The following is a 21,271-nucleotide window of genomic DNA, read 5'->3' as shown; positions in this document are numbered from 1 at the left end:
GGTGTGAGGAGTCTCAGTTTAGCGGGGGTGAGGAGTCTGACAGTTTGGGGGGGAGGGGCTCAGTTTGGGGGGTAAGGAGTCTCAGTTTGGGGGGGTGAGGGGTCTCAGTTTGGGGGGTGAGGGGTCTCAGTTTGGGGGGGGGGGTGAGGGGCTAAGTTTGGGGGGGGTGAGGTGCTCAGTTTGGGGGGTGCAGAGTCTCAGTTTGGGGGGGTGAGGAGTCTCAGTTTGGGGGTGTGAGGAGTCTCAGTTTGGTGGAGGGGGAGCAGTCTCACAGTTTGGGGGTGTGAGGAGTCTCAGTTTGGGGGGGTGAGATGTCTAACACATTGGGGTGGGCGAGGAGTCTCAGTTTGGGGGGGTGAGGAGTCTCAGTTTGACGGGGGTGAGGGGGTCTCACAGTTTGGGGGGGTGAGGGGCTCAGTTTGGGGGGTAAGGATTCTCAGTTTGGGGGGGTGAGGGGTCTCAGTTTGGGGGGTGAGGGGTCTCAGTTTGGGGGGGTGAGGGGCTCATTTTTGGGGGGTGTGAGGTGCTCAGTTTGGGGGGGGTGCAGAGTCTAGGTTTGGGGGGGGGTGAGGAGTCTCAGTTTGGGGGGTGAGGAGTCTCAGTATGGTGGAGGGAGAGCAGTCTCACAGTTTGGGGGTGTGATGGGTCTCACAGTTTGGGGGTGTGAGGAGTCTCAGTTGGGGGCGGTGAGGGGTCTCACAGTTTGGGGGGGTGAGGAGTCTCAGTTTGGGGGGGTGAGATGTCTCACACATTGGGGTGGGCGAGGAGTCTCAGTTTGGGGGGGTGAGGAGTCTCAGTTTGACGGGGCTGAGGGGTCTCAGTTTGGGGGTGTGAGGAGTCTCAGTTTGGGAGGGGTGAGGTGTCTCAGTTTAGCGGGGGTGAGGAGTCTCACAGTTTGGGGGGGTGAGGGGCTCAGTTTGGGGGGTAAGGAGTCTCAGTTTGGGGGGGTGAGGGGTCTCAGTTTGGGGGGTGAGGGGTCTCAGTTTGGGGGGGTGAGGGGCTCAGTTTGGGGGTGTGTGAGGTGCTCAGTTTGGGGGGGTGCAGAGTCTCAGTTTGGGGGGGTGAGGAGTCTTAGTTTGGGGGTGAGGAATTTCAGTTTGGTGGAGGGGGAGCAGTCTCACAGTTTGGGGGTGTGATGGGTCTCACAGTTTGGGGGAGTGATGAGTCTCAGTTGGGGGGGGTGAGGTGTCTCACAGTTTGGGGGGTGAGGAGTCTCAGTTTGGGGGGTGAGATGTCTCACACATTGGGGTGGGCAAGGAGTCTCAGTTTGGGGGGGTGAGGAGTCTCAGTTTGACGGGGGTGAGGGGGTCTCACAGTTTGGGGGGGTGAGGGGCTCAGTTTGTGGGGGGCTGAGGGATCTCAGTTTGGGAGTGTGAGGAGTCTCAGTTTGGGATGGGTGAGGTGTCTCAGTTTAGCGGGGGTGAGGAGTCTCACAGTTTGGGGGGGTGAGGGACTCAGTTTTGGGAGGTAAGGAGACTCAGTTTGGGGGGGTGAGGGGTCTCAGTTTTGGGGGGTGAGGGGTCTCAGTTTGGGGGGGTGAGGGGCTCAGTTTGGGAGTGTGTGAGGGGCTCAGTTTGGGGGGGTGAGGGGTCTCAGTTTGGGGGGGTGAGGGGCTCAGTTTGGGAGTGTGTGAGGGGCTCAGTTTGGGGGGGTGCAGACTCTCAGTTTGGGGGGATGAGGAGTCTCAGTTTGGGGGCTGAGGAGTCTCAGTTTGGGGGAGGGGGAGCAGTCTCACAGTTTGGGGGGGTGATGGGTCTCACAGTTTGGAGGTGTGAGGAGTCTCAGTTGGGGGGGTGAGGGGTCTCACAGTTTGGGGGGTGAGGAGTCTCAGTTTGGGGGGGTGAGGTGTCTCACACATTGGGGTGGGCGAGAAGTCTCAGTTTGGGGGGGTGAGGAGTCTCAGTTTGACGGGGTGAGGGGGTCTCACAATTTGGGGGTGTGATGGGTCTCACAGGTTGGGGGTGTGAGGAGTCACAGTTGGGGGGGGTGAGGAGTCTCAGTTTGACGGGGGTGAGGGGGTCTCACACATTGGGGTGGGCGAGGAGTCTCAGTTTGGGGGGGGTGAGGAGTCTCTGTTTGACGGGGGTGAGGGGGTCTCACACATTGGGGTCGGCGAGGAGTCTCAGTTTGGGGGGGGTGAGGAGTCTCAGTTTGACGGTGGTGAGGGGGTCTCACAGTTCGGGGGGGTGAGGAGTCTCACAGTTCGGGGGGGGTGAGGAGTCTCAGTTTGTGGAGGGTGAGGAGTCTCACAGTTTGGGGGGGGTGAGGTGTCTCTGTTTGGGGGGTGAGGAGTCTGAGTTTGGGGGTGTGAGGAGTCTCAGTTTGGGGGGTGAGGGGTCTCAGTTTTGGGGGGTGAGTTGTCTCAGTTTGGGGGGGTCAGGAGTCTCACAGTTTGGGGGGGTGAGGAGTCTCAGTTGGGGGGGGGTGAGGTGTCTCAGTTTGGGGGGCTGAGGAGTCTCAGTTTGGGGGGGTGAGGAGTGTCACAGTTTGGGGGGGTGAGGAGTCTCAGTTGGGGGGGGCTGAGGTGTCTCAGTCTGGGGGGGTGGAGTCTCAGTTTGGTGGGGTGAGGAATCTCAGTTGGGGGGGGTGAGGTGTCTCAGTTTGGGGGGTGTGAGGGGTCTCAGTCTGGGGGGGTGGAGTCTCAGTTTGGGGGGGGCGTGAGGAGTCTCAGTTTGGGGCGGTGAGGTGTCTCAGTTTGGGGGGCGTGAGGAGTCTCAGTTTGGGTAGGTGAGGAGTCTCAGTTGGGGGGGGTGAGGTGTCTCAGTTTGGGGGGGTGAGGAGTCTCAGTTTGGGGGGCTGAGGAGTCTCAGTTTGCGGGATGTGAGGGGTCTCAGTCTGGGGGGGGTGGAGTCTCAGTTTGGGGGGGTGAGGAGTCTCAGTTTGCGGGGGGGTGAGGTGTCTCAGTTTGGTGGGGTGAGGAGTCTCAGTTGGGGAGGCGTGAGGTGTCTCAGTTTAGCGGGGGTGAGGAGTCTCACAGTTTGGGGGGGTGAGGGACTCAGTTTTGGGAGGTAAGGAGTCTCAGTTTGGGGGGGTGAGGGGTCTCAGTTTGGGGGGGTGAGGGGTCTCAGTTTGGGGGGGTGAGGGGCTCAGTTTGGGAGTGTGTGAGGGGCTCAGTTTGGGGGGGTGCAGACTCTCAGTTTGGGGGGGTGAGGAGTCTCAGTTTGGGGGGGTGAGGAGTCTCAGTTTGGGGGAGGGGGAGCAGTCTCACAGTTTGGGGGTGTGATGGGTCTCACAGTTTGGAGGTGTGAGGAGTCTCAGTTGGGGGGGTGAGGGGTCTCACAGTTTGGGGGGTGAGGAGTCTCAGGTTGGGGGGGTGAGGTGTCTCACACATTGGGGTGGGCGAGAAGTCTCAGTTTGGGGGGGTGAGGAGTCTCAGTTTGACGGGGTGAGGGGGTCTCACAGTTTGGGGGGGTGAGGGGCTCAGTTTGTGGGGGGCTGAGGGGTCTCAGTTTGGGGGTGTGAGGAGTCTCAGTTTGGGAGGGGTGAGGTGTCTCAGTTTAGCGGGGGTGAGGAGTCTCACAGTTTGGGGGGTGAGGGGCTCAGTTTGGGGGGTAAGGAGTCTCAGTTTGGGGGGTGAGGGGTCTCAGTTTGGGGGCTGAGGGGTCTCAGTTTGGGGGGGTGAGGGGCTCAGTTTGGGGGGGTGTGAGGTGCTCAGTTTGAGGGGGGTGCAGAGTCTCAGTTTGGGGGGATGAGTAGTCTCAGTTTGGGGAAGTGAGGAGTCTCAGTTTGGTGGAGGGAGAGCAGTCTCACAATTTGGGGGTGTGATGGGTCTCACAGTTTGGGGGTGTGAGGACTCACAGTTTGGGGGGGTGAGATGTCTCACACATTGGGGTGGGCGAGGAGTCTCAGTTTGGGGGGGTGAGGAGTCTCAGTTTGACGGGGGTGAGGGGGTCTCACAGTTTGGGGGGGGTGAGGAGTCTCACTGTTCGGGGGGGTGAGGAGTCTCAGTTGGGGGAGTGAGGGGTCTCACAGTTTGGGGGGTGAGGAGTCTCAGTTTGTGGAGGGTGAGGAGTCTCACAGTTTGGGGGGGTGAGGTGTCTCTGTTTGGGGGGTGAGGAGTCTGAGTTTGGGGGTGTGAGGAGTCTCAGTTTGGGTGGGTGAGGAGTCTCAGTTTGGGGCGGTGAGGTGTCTCAGTTTGGGGGGGGTGAGGGGTCTCAGATTGGGGGGGTTTGAGGTGTCTCAGTTTGGGGGGGGTGAGGAGTCTCAGTTTGGGGGGCTGAGGAGTCTCAGTTTGGGGGGGTGAGGAGTCTCAGTTTGGGGGGCTGAGGAGTCTCAGTTTGGGGGGGGTGGAGTCTCAGTTTGGTGGGGTGAGGAGTCTCAGTTGGGGAGGGGTGAGGAGTCTCACAGTTTGGGGGGGTGAGGGGCTCAGTTTGTGGGGGGCAGAGGGGCCTCAGTTTGGGAGTGTGAGGAGTCTCAGTTTGGGGCGGTGAGGTGTCTCAGTTTGGGGGGCGTGAGGAGTCTCAGTTTGGGTAGGTGAGGAGTCTCACAGTTTTGGGGGGTGAGGAGTCTCAGTTTGGGGGGTGAGGAGTCTCTGTTGGGGGGGTGAGGTGTCTCAGTTTGGGGGGGTGAGGAGTCTCAGTTTGGGGGGGCTGAGGAGTCTCAGTTTGGGGGGGTGAGGAGTCTCAGTTTGCGGGGGGGTGAGGTGTCTCAGTTTGGTGGGGTGAGGAGTCTCAGTTTGGGAGGGGTGAGGTGTCTCAGTTTAGCGGGGGTGAGGAGTCTCACAGTTTGGGGGGGTGAGGGACTCAGTTTTGGGGGGTGAGGGGTCTCAGTTTGGGGGGGTGAGGTGTCTCAGTTTGGGGGGGTGAGGGGCTCAGTTTGGGAGTGTGTGAGGGGCTCAGTTTGGGGGGGTGCAGAGTCTCAGTTTGGGGGGATGAGGCCTCTCAGTTTGGGGGGGTGAGGAGTCTCAGTTTGGGGGAGGGGGAGCAGTCTCACAGTTTGGGGGTGTGATGGGTCTCACAGTTTGGGGGTGTGAGGAGTCTCAGTTGGGGGGGTGAGGGGTCTCACAGTTTGGGGGGTGAGGAGTCTCAGTTTGGGGGGGTGAGGTGTCTCACACATTGGGGTGGGCGAGAAGTCTCAGTTTGAGTGGGGTGAGGAGTCTCAGTTTGACGGGATGAGGGGGTCTCACAGTTTGGGGGTGGTGGTGAGGAGTCTCACAGTCCGGGGGGGTGAGGAGTCTCAGTTGGGGGAGTGAGGGGTCTCACAGTTTGGGGGGGTGAGGAGTCTCAGTTTGTGGAGGGTGAGGAGTCTCACAGTTTGGGGGGGGTGAGGTGTCTCTGTTTGGGGGGGTGGGGAGTCTCAGTTTGGGTTTGTGAGGAGTCTCAGTGTGCGGGGTGGGGTGAATAGTCTCAGTTTGGGGGGGGGAGGAGTCTGAGTTTGGGGGGTGTGAGGAGTCTCAGTTTGGGTGAGTGAGGAGTCTCAGTTTGGGGCGGTGAGGAGTCTCAGTTTGGGAGGTGAGGGGTCTCAGATTGGGGGGGTTGAGGTGTCTCAGTTAGGGGGGTGACGGATCTCAGTTTTGGGGGCGTGAGGAGTCTCAGTTTGGGGAGGTGAGGGGTGTCACAGTTTTGGGGGGTGAGAAGTCGCAGTTTGGGGGCTGAGGGGTCTCAGTTTGGGGGGGTGAGTTGTCTCAGTTTGGGGGGGTCAGGAGTCTCACAGTTTGGGGGGGTGAGGAGTCTCAGTTTGGGGGGGTGGGGAGTCTCAGTTGGGGGGGGTGAGGTGTCTCAGTTTGGGGGGGTGAGGAGACTCAATTTGGTGGTGTGAGGAGTCTCAGTTTGGGGGGGGGGGTGAGGCGTCTCACAGTTTGGGGGTGTGACGAGTCTCACAGTTTGGGAGGGTCAGGAGTCTCAGTTTGGGGGGGGTGAGAATTCTCAGTTTGGGGGGGGTGAGGAGTCTCAGTTTGGGGGGTGAGGAGTCTCAGTTTGGGGGGGTGAGGAGTCTCAGTTTGAGGGGTGAGGAGTCTCAGTTTGGGGGGGTGAGGAGTCTCAGTTTGGGGAGGTGAGGGGTGTCACAGTTTTGGGGGGTGAGAAGTCGCAATTTGTGGGCTGAGGGGTCTCAGTTTGGGGGGGTGAGTTGTCTCAGTTTGGGGGGGTCAGGAGTCTCACAGTTTGGGGGGGGTGAGGAGTCTCAGTTTGGGGGGGTGGGGAGTCTCAGTTGGGGGGGTGAGGTGTCTCAGTTTGGGGGGGTGAGGAGACTCAATATGGGGGGGTGTGGAGTCTCAGTTTGATGGGGATGAGGAGTCTCAGTTTGGGGGGGTGAGGAGTCTCAGTTTGGGGGGGGTGAGGAGTCTCAGTTTGGGGGGGGTGAGGCGTCTCACAGTTTGGGGGGGTGACGAGTCTCACAGTTTGGGAGGGTCAGGAGTCTCAGTTTGGGGGGGGTGAGGCGTCTCACAGTTTGGGGGGGTGACGAGTCTCACAGTTTGGGAGGGTCAGGAGTCTCAGTTTGGGGGGGGTGAGAATTCTCAGTTTGGGGGGGGTGAGGAGTCTCAGTTTGGGGGGTGAGGAGTCTCAGTTTGGGGGGGTGAGGAGTCTCAGTTTGGGAGGGTGAGGAGTCTCAGTTTGGGGGGGGTGAGGAGTCTCAGTTTGGGGGTGGTGAGGAATTTCAGTTTCGTGTGGGTGAGGAGTCACAGTTTGGGGGTGTGAGGAGTCTCACAGTTTTGGGGTGTGAGGAGTCTCAGTTTGAGGGGGGAGGCGTCTCACACATTGGGGGGGTGAGGAGTCTCAGTTTGGGGGGGTTGAGGAGTCTCAGTTTGGGGGAGGTGAGGGGGTCTCACAGATTGGGGGGGTGAGGAGTCTCACAGTTTGGGGGGTTGAGGTCTCTCACAGTTTGGGGGAGTGAGGAGTTTCATTTGGGGGGGTGAGGGGTCTCACAGTTCCTGGGGGTGAGGGGTCTCAGTTTGGGGGTGTGAGGAGTCTCATAGTTTGGGGGGGTGAGGGGCTCAGTTTGAGGGGGTGTGAGGGGCTCAGTTTGGGGGAGTGCAGAGTCTCAGTTTGGGGGGGTGAGGAGTCTCAGTTTGGGGGGTGAGGAGTCTCAGTTTGGTGGAGGGGGAGCAGTCTCACAGTTTGGGGGTGTGATGGGTCTCACAGTTTGGGGGTGTGAGGAGTCTCAGTTGGGGGGGTGAGGGGTCTCACAGTTTGGGGGGGGTGAGGGGTCTCACAGTTTGTGGGGGGGTGAGGGTTCTCAGTTTGGGGGGGGCGATGTGGTCTCACAGTTTGGGGGGGTGAGGGGTCTCAGTTTGGGGGGCTGATGGGGTCTCACAGTTTGGGGGCGTGTGGAGTCTCTGTTTGGGTGGTGAGAAGTCTCACAATTTGGTGGGGTGAGGAGTCTCAGTTTGGGGGGCTGAGGAGTCACAATTTGGGGGGGTGAGAAGTCTCTGTTTGGGGGGGTGAGGAGTCTCAGGTTGGGGGGGTGAAAAACCTCACAGTTTGAGGCGGGTGAGGAGGTCTCGCAGTTTGGGAGGTGAGGGGTTTTGGTTTGGGGGGTGAGGGGTCTCACAATTTGGGGGTGGTGAGGAGTCTCACAGTTTGGGGGCGTGAGAATTCGCAGTTTGGGGGAGTGAGGAGTCTCAGTTTGGGGGGGTGAGGAGTCTCAGTTTGGGGGGAGTGAGGAGACTCACAGTTTGGGGGGGTGAGGAGTCTCAGTTTGGGGGGGTAAGGAGTCTCAGTTTGGGGGGGTGAGGGGTCTCAGTTTGGGGGGTGAGGAGTCTCACAGTTTGGGGGGGTGAGGGGGTCTCACAGTTTGTGGGGGTGAGGGGGTCTCACAGTTTGTGGGGGTGAGGGGTCTCACAGTTTGGGGAGGTTGAGGGGTCTCACAGTGTGGGTGGGTGAGGGGGTCTCACAGTTTGGGGGGAGTGAGGGGGTCTCATAATTTGAGGGGGGGGCTGCTGAGGGGTTCTCACAGTTTAGGGGTGATGTTTCTGTCCCTTTACTGCAGGTGCTGGATGAAGAATTTGAGGGGATTTTCCAGGAAACCTCGCCCCAACAGACGATGAGCGTTCGTGGAGCAATTCTGTCACAGGAATCCGCAGACAGCATGGTGACCTACACACAGGGACTCTTTTATCAATATTCTTGTAACTACCCATTACTCTACCTCATCAGCGACACCCAGATTTCTGTGTGAGTACTCACAGGAGCATTCTCTCAAACCTGGGGTCTATCAGTCCCAAGGATCTCTCAATCTGGAGGGTCTTCTAGCCCTGATTTCATCCCTCAATCCTCGTGATCACTCAATTCAGGTTTCATTCCTCAATCCTGGGCGCCTCTCAATCCTAGTTTCATTCTCAATGATGGGGTCTCTCATTCCTCGTTTTATTCCTCAATGCAGGGGGTCTCTCAATCCTAATTTCGTCCCTCCATCCTGGGCATCTCTATATCGTGGGATCTCTTAATCATGGTTCACCCTTCAATCCTGGGTCGACTCAATTTTGAGTATCCTGAACTCCAGCCATCTCTCCCCAGCAAGCTCTGCAAAATCTCAAGAAATCCCAGAATCCTGTGGGACAGTGGGGATGTCAGGTGTATGTCCCCGGATTGTCACAGGATTGGCGGACATCACCAGGGTCCCGATTGGGGTTTGGGTGGGAAAGAGACGATTGCTATTTCTGATTCAGTTTCTTATCTACAGGGATGGTTTGAGTGTGGCAATGAGAGACAACCAAGGAAGATTCATCAGCACATTAGGACTTGAACTTTACTCGGTAAGAAATATAACTTCATCAGAGGATTCACAAACACCCAGCACTTCCAATCTCTTCCCACCCTCGCTCTCCCAATCCAATTCTCACTCTCTCCCTGTCCCTCTTCCCTACTCCCCAACTAATCCTAAACTTCTTTCCCAAACTAACCTGCTCTCCAATAGACTAACTTTTCTGTCCTAATTCTCTTGCATTTGTCCCATATTTCACCACCTCCAAACCTTCGCAATGTCCGCAATGTCATCCAACATGCACTGAGATCAGGGATTGAGTATAAGGCGGGTCATGGGATTGAGGAGAAGACAGGTCGGTGGGGCAGCATGGTAGCATAGTGGTTAGCACAATTGCTTCACAGCTCCAGGGTCCCGACTTGAGTCACTGTCTGTGCGGAATCTGCACGTTCTCCCTGTGTGTGCGTGGGTTTCCTCCGGGTGTTCCGGTTTCCTCCCACAGTCTAAAGATGTGCAGGTTAGGTGGATTGGCCATGATAAATTGTCCTTAGTGTCCAAAATTGCCCTTAGTGTTGTGTGGGGTTACTGGGTTATGGGGATAGGGTGGAGGTGTGGGCTTGGGTGGGATGCTCTTTCCAAGAGCCGGTGCAGACTCGATGGGCTGAATAGCCTCCACCTGCACTGTAAATTCTATGATTCTACGATTCTATGATAGGTGAGAAGGTGGGTCGGTGGGAACAGGAAGCCGGTGGGTCAGTTGGATTGGGGAGAAGGTGGGTTGCTGGGAATGGGGAGAAGCTGGGTCGGTGGAATTGGGGAGTAGCTGGGTCGGTGGGATTGGGGAGAAGGTGGGTCGGTGGGACTGGGGCGAAGCTGGGTCGGTGTGATTGGGGAGAAGGTGGGTCGGTGGGATTGGAGAGAAGGTGGCCCGGTGGGATTGGGGAGAAGGTGGGTCGGTGGGATTGAGGGAGAAGGTGGGACAATGGGATTGCAGGATTGGGCAGGAGGTGGGTTGGTGGGATTAGGATGAAGGTGGGTCGGTGGGATTAGGAAGGAGGTGGCCTGGTGTGATTGGGGAGAAGGTGGCCTGGTGGGATTGGGGAGTAGGTGGATCAGTGGGATTTGGGAGAAGGTGGCCTGGTGGGATTGGGGAGAAGGTGGGTCGATGGGATTGGGGAGAAGATTGGTCGATGGGATTCAGGAGAAGGTGGCTCATTGGGACTGAGAAATTAGGGAGAAGGTGGGTCCGTGGGATTGGGGAGCAGGTGGGTCGGTGGGATTTGGGAGAAGGTGAGTCGGTGGGATTAAGGAGAAGGTGGGTCGGTGGGACTGGGGAGAAGCTGGGTCGGTGGGACGGGGAGAAGCTGGGTCGGTGGGAGTAGGAGAAGTTGGTCGGTGTGATTGGGGAGAAGGTGGGTCAGTGGGATTGGGGAGAAGGTGGGTCGCTGGGATTGGTTGAAGGTAGGTCGGTGGGATTGGGGAGTAGGTGGGTCAGTGGGACTGGGGAGAAGGTGGGTTGCTGGGACTGGGGAGAAGCTGGGTCAGTGGGATTGGGGAGAAGGTGGGTTGCTGGGACAGCGGAGAAGCTGGGTCGGTGTGATTGAGTGAGAAGGTGGGTCAGTGTGATTGAGCGATTGGGGAGAAGGTGGGTCGGTGGGATTGGTGAGAAGGTGGGTCGGTGGGATTGGGGAGAAGGTGGCCCGGTGGGATTGGGGAGAAGGCCGCCTGGTGGGATTGGGGAGTAGGTGGGTCGGTGGGATTGGGGAGAAGGTGGGTCGGTGGGATTGGGGAGAAGGTGGGTTGCTGGGACAGCGGAGAAGCTGGGTCGGTGTGATTGAGCGATTGGGGAGAAGGTGGGTAGGTAGGTTTGGTGAGAAGGTGGGTCGGTGGGATTGGGGAGAAGGTGGCTCGGTGGGATTGGGGAGAAGGTGTCCTGGTGGGATTGGGGAGAAGGTGGGTCGGTGGGATTGGGGAGAAGGTGGGTCGGTGGGATTGGGGAGAAGGTGGGTTGCTGGGACAGCGGAGAAGCTGGGTCGGTGTGATTGAGTGAGAAGGTGGGTCGGTGTGATTGAGCGATTGGGGAGAAGGTGGGTCGGTGGGTTTGGTGAGAAGGTGGGTCGGTGGGATTGGGGAGAAGGTGGCCCGGTGGGATTGGGGAGAAGGTGGGTCGGTGGGTTTGGTGAGAAGGTGGGTCGGTGGGATTGGGGAGAAGGTGGCCCGGTGGGATTGGGGAGAAGGTGGCCTGGTGGGATTGGGGAGAAGGTGGGTCGCTGGGATTCTGCTGAAGGTCGCCCGGTGGGATTGGGGAGCAGATGAGTTGATGGGATTGGGGAGAAGGTTGGTCGATGGGATTCAGGAGAATGTGGCTCATTGGGATTGAGAAATTAGGGAGAAGGTGGGTCCATGGGATTGGGGAGCAGGTGGGTCGGTGGGAATTGGGAGAAGGTGCGTCAGTGAGATTAAGGAGAAGGTGGGTCACCGGGATTGGGGAGAAGGTGGGTCGCTGGGACTGGGGAGAAGGTGGGTTGCTGGGACTGGGGAGAAGCTGGGTCGGTGGGATTGGGGAGAAGGTGGGTCGGTGGGATTATGGAGAAGGTGGGTCGCTGGGATTGGTAGAAGGTGGGTCGGTGGGATTGGGGAGAAGGTGGGTTGCTGGGACTGGGGAGAAGCTGGGTCGTTGGGATAGGGTGAGAAGGTGGGTCGGTTGGATTGAGCGATTAGGGAGAAGGTGGATCGGAGGGATTGGGGAGAAGGTGGGTCGGTGGGTTTGGAGAGAAGATGGGTTGCTGGGACTGGGGAGAAGCTGGGTTGGTGGGATTGGGTGAGAAGGTGGGTCGGTGTGATTGAGAAATTGGGGAGAAGGTGGGTGGGTGGGATTGGGGAGAAGGTGGGTCGGTGGGATTGGGGTGAAGGTGGCACGGTGGGATTGGGGAGAAGGTGGCCTGGTGGGATTAGGGAGAAGGTGGGTCCGTGGGATTGAGGAGAAGTGGGTCGGTGGGATTGGGGAGAAGGTGGGTCGGTGGGATTGAGGGAGAAGGTGGGACAATGGGATTGCAGGATTGGGCAGAAGGTGGGTTGGTGGGATTAGGATGAAGGTGGGTCGGTGGGATTAGGAAGGAGGTGGCCTGGTGTGATTGGGGAGAAGGTGGCCTGGTGGGATTGGGGAGTAGGTGGATCAGTGGGATTTGGGAGAAGGTGGCCAGGTGGGATTGGGGAGAAGGTGGGTCGATGGGATTGGGGAGAAGATTGGTCGATGGGATTCAGGAGAAGGTGGCTCATTGGGACTGAGAAATTAGGGAGAAGGTGGGTCCGTGGGATTGGGGAGCAGGTGGGTCGGTGGGATTTGGGAGAAGGTGAGTCGGTGGGATTAAGGAGAAGGTGGGTCGGTGGGACTGGGGAGAAGCTGGGTCGGTGGGACTGGGGAGAAGCTGGGTCGGTGGGAGTAGGAGAAGTTGGTCGGTGTGATTGGGGAGAAGGTGGGTCAGTGGGATTGGGGAGAAGGTGGGTCGCTGGGATTGGTTGAAGGTAGGTCGGTGGGATTGGGGAGTAGGTGGGTCAGTGGGACTGGGGAGAAGGTGGGTTGCTGGGACTGGGGAGAAGCTGGGTCAGTGGGATTGGGGAGAAGGTGGGTTGCTGGGACAGCGGAGAAGCTGGGTCGGTGTGATTGAGTGAGAAGGTGGGTCAGTGTGATTGAGCGATTGGGGAGAAGGTGGGTCGGTGGGATTGGTGAGAAGGTGGGTCGGTGGGATTGGGGAGAAGGTGGCCCGGTGGGATTGGGGAGAAGGCCGCCTGGTGGGATTGGGGAGTAGGTGGGTCGGTGGGATTGGGGAGAAGGTGGGTCGGTGGGATTGGGGAGAAGGTGGGTTGCTGGGACAGCGGAGAAGCTGGGTCGGTGTGATTGAGCGATTGGGGAGAAGGTGGGTAGGTGGGTTTGGTGAGAAGGTGGGTCGGTGGGATTGGGGAGAAGGTGGCTCGGTGGGATTGGGGAGAAGGTGTCCTGGTGGGATTGGGGAGAAGATGGGTCGGTGGGATTGGGGAGAAGGTGGGTCGGTGGGATTGGGGAGAAGGTGGGTTGCTGGGACAGCGGAGAAGCTGGGTCGGTGTGATTGAGTGAGAAGGTGGGTCGGTGTGATTGAGCGATTGGGGAGAAGGTGGGTAGGTGGGTTTGGTGAGAAGGTGGGTCGGTGGGATTGGGGAGAAGGTGGCCCGGTGGGATTGGGGAGAAGGTGGCCTGGTGGGATTGGGGAGAAGGTGGGTCGCTGGGATTCTGCTGAAGGTCGCCCGGTGGGATTGGGGAGCAGATGAGTTGATGGGATTGGGGAGAAGGTTGGTCGATGGGATTCAGGAGAATGTGGCTCATTGGGATTGAGAAATTAGGGAGAAGGTGGGTCCATGGGATTGGGGAGCAGGTGGGTCGGTGGGAATTGGGAGAAGGTGCGTCAGTGAGATTAAGGAGAAGGTGGGTCACCGGGATTGGGGAGAAGGTGGGTCGCTGGGACTAGGGAGAAGGTGGGTTGCTGGGACTGGGGAGAAGCTGGGTCGGTGGGATTGGGGAGAAGGTGGGTCGGTGGGATTATGGAGAAGGTGGGTCGCTGGGATTGGTAGAAGGTGGGTCGGTGGGATTGGGGAGAAGGTGGGTTGCTGGGACTGGGGAGAAGCTGGGTCGTTGGTATAGGGTGAGAAGGTGGGTCGGTTGGATTGAGCGATTAGGGAGAAGGTGGATCGGAGGGATTGGGGAGAAGGTGGGTCGGTGGGTTTGGAGAGAAGATGGGTTGCTGGGACTGGGGAGAAGCTGGGTTGGTGGGATTGGGTGAGAAGGTGGGTCGGTGTGATTGAGCAATTGGGGAGAAGGTGGGTGGGTGGGATTGGGGAGAAGGTGGGTCGGTGGGATTGGGGAGAAGGTGGCACGGTGGGATTGGGGAGAAGGTGGCCTGGTGGGATTAGGGAGAAGGTGGGTCCGTGGGATTGAGGAGAAGTGGGTCGGTGGGATTGGGGAGAAGGTGGGACGGTGGGATTCGGGAGAATGTGGGTCAGTAAGATTGAGGAGGAGGTGGGTCAGTGGGATTGGGGAGAAGGTGGGTTGGTGGGATTGAGCGATTAGGGAGAAGGTGGGTCGGTGGGATTGGGGAGAAGGTGGGTCGGTGGGTTAGGGGAGAAGGTGGGTTGCTGGGATTGGGGAGAAGGTGGGTCGGTGGGTTGGGGAGAAGGTGAGTCGCTGGGATTAAGGAGAAGGTGGGTCCCTGTGATTGGGGAGAACGTTGGTTGGTGGGATTGGGGAGTAGGTGGGTCGGTGGGATTCGGGAGAAGGTGGGTCAGTAAGATTGAGGAGGAGGTGGGTCAGTGGGATTGGGGAGAAGGTGGGTTGGTGGGATTTGGGAGAAGGTGGGTTGGTGGGCTTGGGGTGAAGGTGGGGCGGTGGGATTGAGGTGAAGGTGGATCGGTGGGATTGGTGAGAAGGTGGATCGGTGGGGTTGGGGAGAAGGTGGGTTGGTGGGATTGGGGAGAAGGTGGCCTGGTGGGATTGGGGAGAAGGTGGCCCGCGGGAATTGGGTAGAAGGTGAGTCGGTGGGATTGGGGTGAAGGTGGATCGGTGGGATTGAGGGTGAAGGTGGGTCGGTGGGATTGGGGTGAAGGTGGGTCGGTGGGATTGAGGGATAAGGTGGGTCAATGGGATTGCAGGATTGGGCAGAAGGTGGGTTGGTGGGATTAGGAAGGAGGTGGGTCGGTGGGATTGAGGGTGAAGGTGGGTCGGTGGGATTGGGGTGAAGGTGGGTCGGTGGGATTGAGGGAGAAGGTGGGTCAATGGGATTGCAGGATTGGGCAGAAGGTGGGTTGGTGGGATTAGGAAAAAGGTGGGTCGGTGGGATTGGGGTGAAGGTGGGTTGGTGGGATTGGGGAGAAGGTGGCCTGGTGGGATTGGGGAGAAGGTGGCCCGCGGGAATTGGGGAGAAGGTGGGTCGATGGGATTAAGGAGAAGGTGGGTCCCTGGGATTGGGGAGAACGTTGGTTGGTGGGATTGGGGAGAAGGTGGGTTGGTGGGATTCGGGAGAAGGTGGGTTGGTGGGATTGGGATGAAGGTGGGGCGGTGGGAATGGGGTGAAGGTGGATTGGTGGGATTGCGGAGAAGGTGGGTTGCTGGGATTGGGGAGAAGGTGGGTCGGTGGGATTGGGGAGAAGGTGGGTTGCTCGGATTGGGGAGAAGGTGGGTCGGTGGGATTGGGGAGAAGGTGGGTCGGTGGGATTGGGGAGAAGGTGGGTTGCTGGGACAGCGGAGAAGCTGGGTCGGTGTGATTGAGTGAGATGTTGGGTCGGTGTGATTGAGCGATTGGGGAGAAGGTGGGTCGGTGGGTTTGGTGAGAAGGTGGGTCGGTGGGATTGGGGAGAAGGTGGCCCGGTGGGATTGTGGAGAATGTCGCCTGGAGGGATTGGGGAGAAGGTGGGTCCCTGGGATTGGAGAGAAGGTGGGTCGGTGTGATTGGGGGAGGGGGAAGGTGGGATTGGGGAAAAGGTGGGTCGGTTGGATTCGGGAGAAGGTGGGTTGGTGGGATTGGGGAGAAGGTGGGTCGATGGGATTGGGGAGAAGATTGGTCGATGGGATTCAGGAGAAGGTGGCTCATTGGGACTGAGAAATTAGGGAGAAGGTGGGTCCGTGGGATTGGGGAGCAGGTGGGTCGGTGGGATTTGGGAGAAGGTGAGTCGGTGGGATTAAGGAGAAGGTGGGTCGGTGGGACTGGGGAGAAGCTGGGTCGGTGGGACTGGGGAGAAGCTGGGTCGGTGGGAGTAGGAGAAGTTGGTCGGTGTGATTGGGGAGAAGGTGGGTCAGTGGGATTGGGGAGAAGGTGGGTCGCTGGGATTGGTTGAAGGTAGGTCGGTGGGATTGGGGAGTAGGTGGGTCAGTGGGACTGGGGAGAAGGTGGGTTGCTGGGACTGGGGAGAAGCTGGGTCAGTGGGATTGGGGAGAAGGTGGGTTGCTGGGACAGCGGAGAAGCTGGGTCGGTGTGATTGAGTGAGAAGGTGGGTCAGTGTGATTGAGCGATTGGGGAGAAGGTGGGTCGGTGGGATTGGTGAGAAGGTGGGTCGGTGGGATTGGGGAGAAGGTGGCCCGGTGGGATTGGGGAGAAGGCCGCCTGGTGGGATTGGGGAGTAGGTGGGTCGGTGGGATTGGGGAGAAGGTGGGTCGGTGGGATTGGGGAGAAGGTGGGTTGCTGGGACAGCGGAGAAGCTTGGTCGGTGTGATTGAGCGATTGAGGAGAAGGTGGGTAGGTGGGTTTGGTGAGAAGGTGGGTCGGTGGGATTGGGGAGAAGGTGGCTCGGTGGGATTGGGGAGAAGGTGTCCTGGTGGGATTGGGGAGAAGATGGGTCGGTGGGATTGGGGAGAAGGTGGGTCGGTGGGATTGGGGAGAAGGTGGGTTGCTGGGACAGCGGAGAAGCTGGGTCGGTGTGATTGAGTGAGAAGGTGGGTCGGTGTGATTGAGCGATTGGGGAGAAGGTGGGTAGGTGGGTTTGGTGAGAAGGTGGGTCGGTGGGATTGGGGAGAAGGTGGCCCGGTGGGATTGGGGAGAAGGTGGCCTGGTGGGATTGGGGAGAAGGTGGGTCGCTGGGATTCTGCTGAAGGTCGCCCGGTGGGATTGGGGAGCAGATGAGTTGATGGGATTGGGGAGAAGGTTGGTCGAAGGGATTCAGGAGAATGTGGCTCATTGGGATTGAGAAATTAGGGAGAAGGTGGGTCCATGGGATTGGGGAGCAGGTGGGTCGGTGGGAATTGGGAGAAGGTGCGTCAGTGAGATTAAGGAGAAGGTGGGTCACCGGGATTGGGGAGAAGGTGGGTCGCTGGGACTAGGGAGAAGGTGGGTTGCTGGGACTGGGGAGAAGCTGGGTTGGTGGGATTGGGTGAGAAGGTGGGTCGGTGTGATTGAGCAATTGGGGAGAAGGTGGGTGGGTGGGATTGGGGAGAAGGTGGGTCGGTGGGATTGGGGAGAAGGTGGCACGGTGGGATTGGGGAGAAGGTGGCCTGGTGGGATTAGGGAGAAGGTGGGTCCGTGGGATTGAGGAGAAGTGGGTCGGTGGGATTGGGGAGAAGGTGGGACGGTGGGATTCGGGAGAATGTGGGTCAGTAAGATTTAGGAGGAGGTGGGTCAGTGGGATTGGGGAGAAGGTGGGTTGGTGGGATTGAGCGATTAGGGAGAAGGTGGGTCGGTGGGATTGGGGAGAAGGTGGGTCGGTGGGTTAGGGGAGAAGGTGGGTTGCTGGGATTGGGGAGAAGGTGGGTCGGTGGGTTGGGGAGAAGGTGAGTCGCTGGGATTAAGGAGAAGGTGGGTCCCTGTGATTGGGGAGAACGTTGGTTGGTGGGATTGGGGAGTAGGTGGGTCGGTGGGATTCGGGAGAAGGTGGGTCAGTAAGATTGAGGAGGAGGTGGGTCAGTGGGATTGGGGAGAAGGTGGGTTGGTGGGATTTGGGAGAAGGTGGGTTGGTGGGCTTGGGGTGAAGGTGGGGCGGTGGGATTGAGGTGAAGGTGGATCGGTGGGATTGGTGAGAAGGTGGATCGGTGGGGTTGGGGAGAAGGTGGGTTGGTGGGATTGGGGAGAAGGTGGCCTGGTGGGATTGGGGAGAAGGTGGCCCGCGGGAATTGGGTAGAAGGTGAGTCGGTGGGATTGGGGTGAAGGTGGATCGGTGGGATTGAGGGTGAAGGTGGGTCGGTGGGATTGGGGTGAAGGTGGGTCGGTGGGATTGAGGGATAAGGTGGGTCAATGGGATTGCAGGATTGGGCAGAAGGTGGGTTGGTGGGATAAGGAAGAAGGTGGGTCGGTGGGATTGAGGGTGAAGGTGGGTCGGTGGGATTGGGGTGAAGGTGGGTCGGTGGGATTGAGGGAGAAGGTGGGTCAATGGGATTGCAGGATTGGGCAGAAGGTGGGTTGGTGGGATTAGGAAAAAGGTGGGTCGGTGGGATTGGGGTGAAGGTGGGTTGGTGGGATTGGGGAGAAGGTGGCCTGGTGGGATTGGGGAGAAGGTGGCCCGCGGGAATTGGGGAGAAGGTGGGTCGATGGGATTAAGGAGAAGGTGGGTCCCTGGGATTGGGGAGAACGTTGGTTGGTGGGATTGGGGAGAAGGTGGGTTGGTGGGATTCGGGAGAAGGTGGGTTGGTGGGATTGGGATGAAGGTGGGGCGGTGGGAATGGGGTGAAGGTGGATAGGTGGGATTGCGGAGAAGGTGGGTTGCTGGGATTGGGGAGAAGGTGGGTCGGTGGGATTGGGGAGAAGGTGGGTTGCTGGGATTGGGGAGAAGGTGGGTCGGTGGGATTGGGGAGAAGGTGGGTCGGTGGGATTGGGGAGAAGGTGGGTTGCTGGGACAGCGGAGAAGCTGGGTCGGTGTGATTGAGTGAGATGTTGGGTCGGTGTGATTGAGCGATTGGGGAGAAGGTGGGTCGGTGGGTTTGGTGAGAAGGTGGGTCGGTGGGATTGGGGAGAAGGTGGCCCGGTGGGATTGGGGAGAATGTCGCCTGGAGGGATTGGGGAGAAGGTGGGTCCCTGGGATTGGAGAGAAGGTGGGTCGGTGTGATTGGGGGAGGGGGAAGGTGGGATTGGGGAAAAGGTGGGTCGGTTGGATTCGGGAGAAGGCGGGTTGGTGGGATTGGGGAGAAGGTGGGTCGGTGGGATTGGGGAGAAGGTGGGTCGGTGGGATTGGGGAGAAGGTGGGTCGGTTGGATTGGGGAGAAGGTGGGTCGGTGGGATTGGGGTGAATGTGGTTCGGTGGGATTGAGGAATTGAGGTGAAGATGGGACAGTGGGATTGGGGAGAAAGTGGGTCAGTGGGATTGAGGGATTGGGGAGAAGGTGGGTCGGTGGGATTGGGGAGAAAGTGGGTTGGTGGGATTGGAGAGAAGGTGGCCCGGTGGGATTGGGGAGAAGTTGGGTCGGTGGGATTGGGGTGAAGGTGGGTCGGTGGGATTAGGAAGGAGGTGGCCTGGTGTGATTGGGGAGAAGGTGGCCTGGTGGGATTGGGGAGTCGGTGGATCAGTGGGATTGGGGAGGAGGTGGCCCGGTGGGATTGGGGAGAAGATGGGTCGATGGGATTGGGGAGAAGATTGGTCGATGGGATTCAGGAGAAGGTGGCTCATTGGGATTGAGAAATTAGGGAGAAGGTGGGTCCGTAGGATTGGAGAGCAGGTGGGTTGGTGAGATTTGGGAGAAGGTGAGTCAGTGGGATTAAGGAGAAGGTGGGTCACTGGGATTGGGGAGAAGGTGGGTCGCTGGGATTAAGGAGAAGGTGGGTCCCTGGGATTGGGGAGAACGTTGGTTGGTGGGATTGGGGAGTAGGTGGGTCGGTGGGATTCGGGAGAAGGTGGGTCAGTAAGATTGGGGAGGAGGTGGGTCGGTGGGATTGGGGAGAAGGTGGGTTGGTGGGATTCGGGAGAAGGTGGGTAGGTGGGATTGGGATGAAGGTGGGGCGGTGGGAATGGGGTGAAGGTGGATCGGTGGGATTGGGGAGAAGGTGGGTCGCTGGCATTAAGGAGAAGGTGGGTCCCTGGGATTGGGGAGAACGTTGGTTGGTGGGATTGGGGAGTAGGTGGGTCGGTGTGATTCGGGAGAAGGTGGGTCAGTAAAATTGGGGAGGAGGTGGGTCGGTGGGATTGGGGAGAAGGTGGGTTGGTGGGATTCAGGAGAAGGTGGGTTGATGGGATTGGATGAAGGTGGGGCGGTGGGAATGGGGTGAAGGTGGATCGGTGGGGTTGGGGAGGAGGTGGGTTGGTGGAATTGGGGAGAAGGTGGCCTGGTGGGGTTGGAGAGAAAGTGGCCCTGTGGGATTGGGGCGAAGGTGGGTCGATGGGGTTGGGGAGAAGATGGGTTGGTGGGATTGGAGAGGAGGTGGATCGGTGGGATTGGGGAGACGGTGGGTTGGTGGGATTGGAGAGAAGGAGGGTCGCTGGGATTCTGCTGAAGGTAGCCCGGTGGGATTGGGGAGCAGATGAGTTGATGGGATTGGGGAGAAGGTTGGTCGATGGGATTCAGGAGAATGTGGCTCATTGGGATTGAGAAATTAGTGAGAAGGTGGGTCCATTGGATTGGGGAGCAGGTGGGTCGGTGTGAATTGGGAGAAGGTGCGTCAGTTAGATTAAGGAGAAGGTGGGTCACCGGGATTGGGGAGAAGGTTGGTCGCTGGGATTAAGGAGAATATGGGTCGCTGGGATTGGGGATAACGTTGGTTGGTGGGATTGGGGAGTAGGTGGGTCGGTGGGATTCGGGAGAAGGTGGGTCAGTAAGATTGGGGAGGAGGTGGGTCGGTGGGATTGGGGAGAAGGTGGGTTGGTGGGATTCGGGAGAAGGTGGGTAGGTGGGATTGGGATGAAGGTGGGGTGGTGGGAATGGGGTGAGGGTGGATCGGTGGGATTGGGGAGAAGGTGGGTCGCTGGCATTAAGGAGAAGGTGGGTCCCTGGGATTGGGGAGAACGTTGGTTGGTGGGATTGGGGAGTAGGTGGGTCGGTGTGATTCGGGAGAAGGTGGGTCAGTAAGATTGGGGAGGAGGTGGGTCGGTGGGATTGGGGAGAAGGTGGGTTGGTGGGATTCAGGAGAAGGTGGGTTGATGGGATTGGGATGAAGGTGGGGCGGTGGGAATGGGGTGAAGGTGGATCGGTGGGGTTGGGGAGAAGGTGGGTTGGTGGAATTGGGGAGAAGGTGGCCTGGTGGGGTTGGAGAGAAAGTGGCCCTGTGGGATTGGGGCGAAGGTGGGTCGGTGGGGTTGGGGAGAAGGTGGGTTGGTGGGATTGGGGAGGAGGTGGATCGGTGGGATTGGGGAGACGGTGGGTTGGTGGGATTCGAGAGAAGGAGGGTCGCTGGGATTCTGCTGAAGGTAGCCCGGTGGGATTGGGGAGCAGATGAGTTGATGGGATTGGGGAGAAGGTTGGTCGGTGGGATTCAGGAGAATGTGGCTCATTGGGATTGAGAAATTAGGGAGAAGGTGGGTCCATTGGATTGGGGAGCAGGTGGGTCGGTGGGAATTGGGAGAAGGTGCGTCAGTGAGATTAAGGAGAAGGTGGGTCACCGGGATTGGGGAGAAGGTTGGCCGCTGGGATTAAGGAGAATATGGGTCGCTGGGATTGGGGATAACGTTGGTTGGTGGGATTGGGGAGTAGGTGGGTCGGTGGGATTCGGGAGAAGGTGGGTCAGTAAGATTGGGGAGGAGGTGAGTCGGTGGGATTGGGGAGAAGGTGGGTTGGTGGGATTCGGGAGAAGGTGGGTAGGTGGGATTGGGATGAAGGTGGGGCGGTGGGAATGGGGTGAAGGTGGATCGGTGGGATTGGGGAGAAGGTGGGTCGCTGGCATTAAGGAGAAGGTGGGTCCCTGGGATTGGGGAGAACGTTGGTTGGTGGGATTGGGGAGTAGGTGGGTCGGTGTGATTCGGGAGAAGGTGGGTCAGTAAGATTGGGGAGGAGGTGGGTCGGTGGGATTGGGGAGAAGGTGGGTTGGTGGGATTCAGGAGAAGGTGGGTTGATGGGATTGGAGAGAAAGTGGCCCTGTGGGATTGGGGCGAAGGTGGGTCGGTGGGGTTGGGGAGAAGGTGGGTTGGTGGGGTTGGGGAGAAGGTGGATCGGTGGGATTGTGGAGACGGTGGGTTGGTGGGATTGGAGGGAAGGAGG

General features: G+C 59.0%; 1 protein-coding gene across 2 annotated transcripts in view; it reads left to right on the top strand.

Annotated features, from left to right (window-relative positions):
* Positions 1-21,271, top strand: part of LOC140384866 (zona pellucida-like domain-containing protein 1) — a 518,683-nt gene that overhangs the window by 58,513 nt on the left and 438,899 nt on the right. For both annotated transcript variants that reach the window (XM_072466811.1, XM_072466810.1), the window contains exons 4-5: positions 7,927-8,111; positions 8,620-8,692. In XM_072466811.1, coding sequence (XP_072322912.1) covers positions 7,927-8,111; positions 8,620-8,692 — 258 coding nt within the window. The remainder of the gene's footprint in view (positions 1-7,926; positions 8,112-8,619; positions 8,693-21,271) is intronic.

The sequence above is a fragment of the Scyliorhinus torazame genome, chromosome 10 (assembly GCF_047496885.1).
Source record: "Scyliorhinus torazame isolate Kashiwa2021f chromosome 10, sScyTor2.1, whole genome shotgun sequence".
In the NCBI taxonomy this organism is placed as follows: domain Eukaryota; kingdom Metazoa; phylum Chordata; class Chondrichthyes; order Carcharhiniformes; family Scyliorhinidae; genus Scyliorhinus; species Scyliorhinus torazame.
This window is presented reverse-complemented; position numbering and strand designations above follow the sequence as displayed.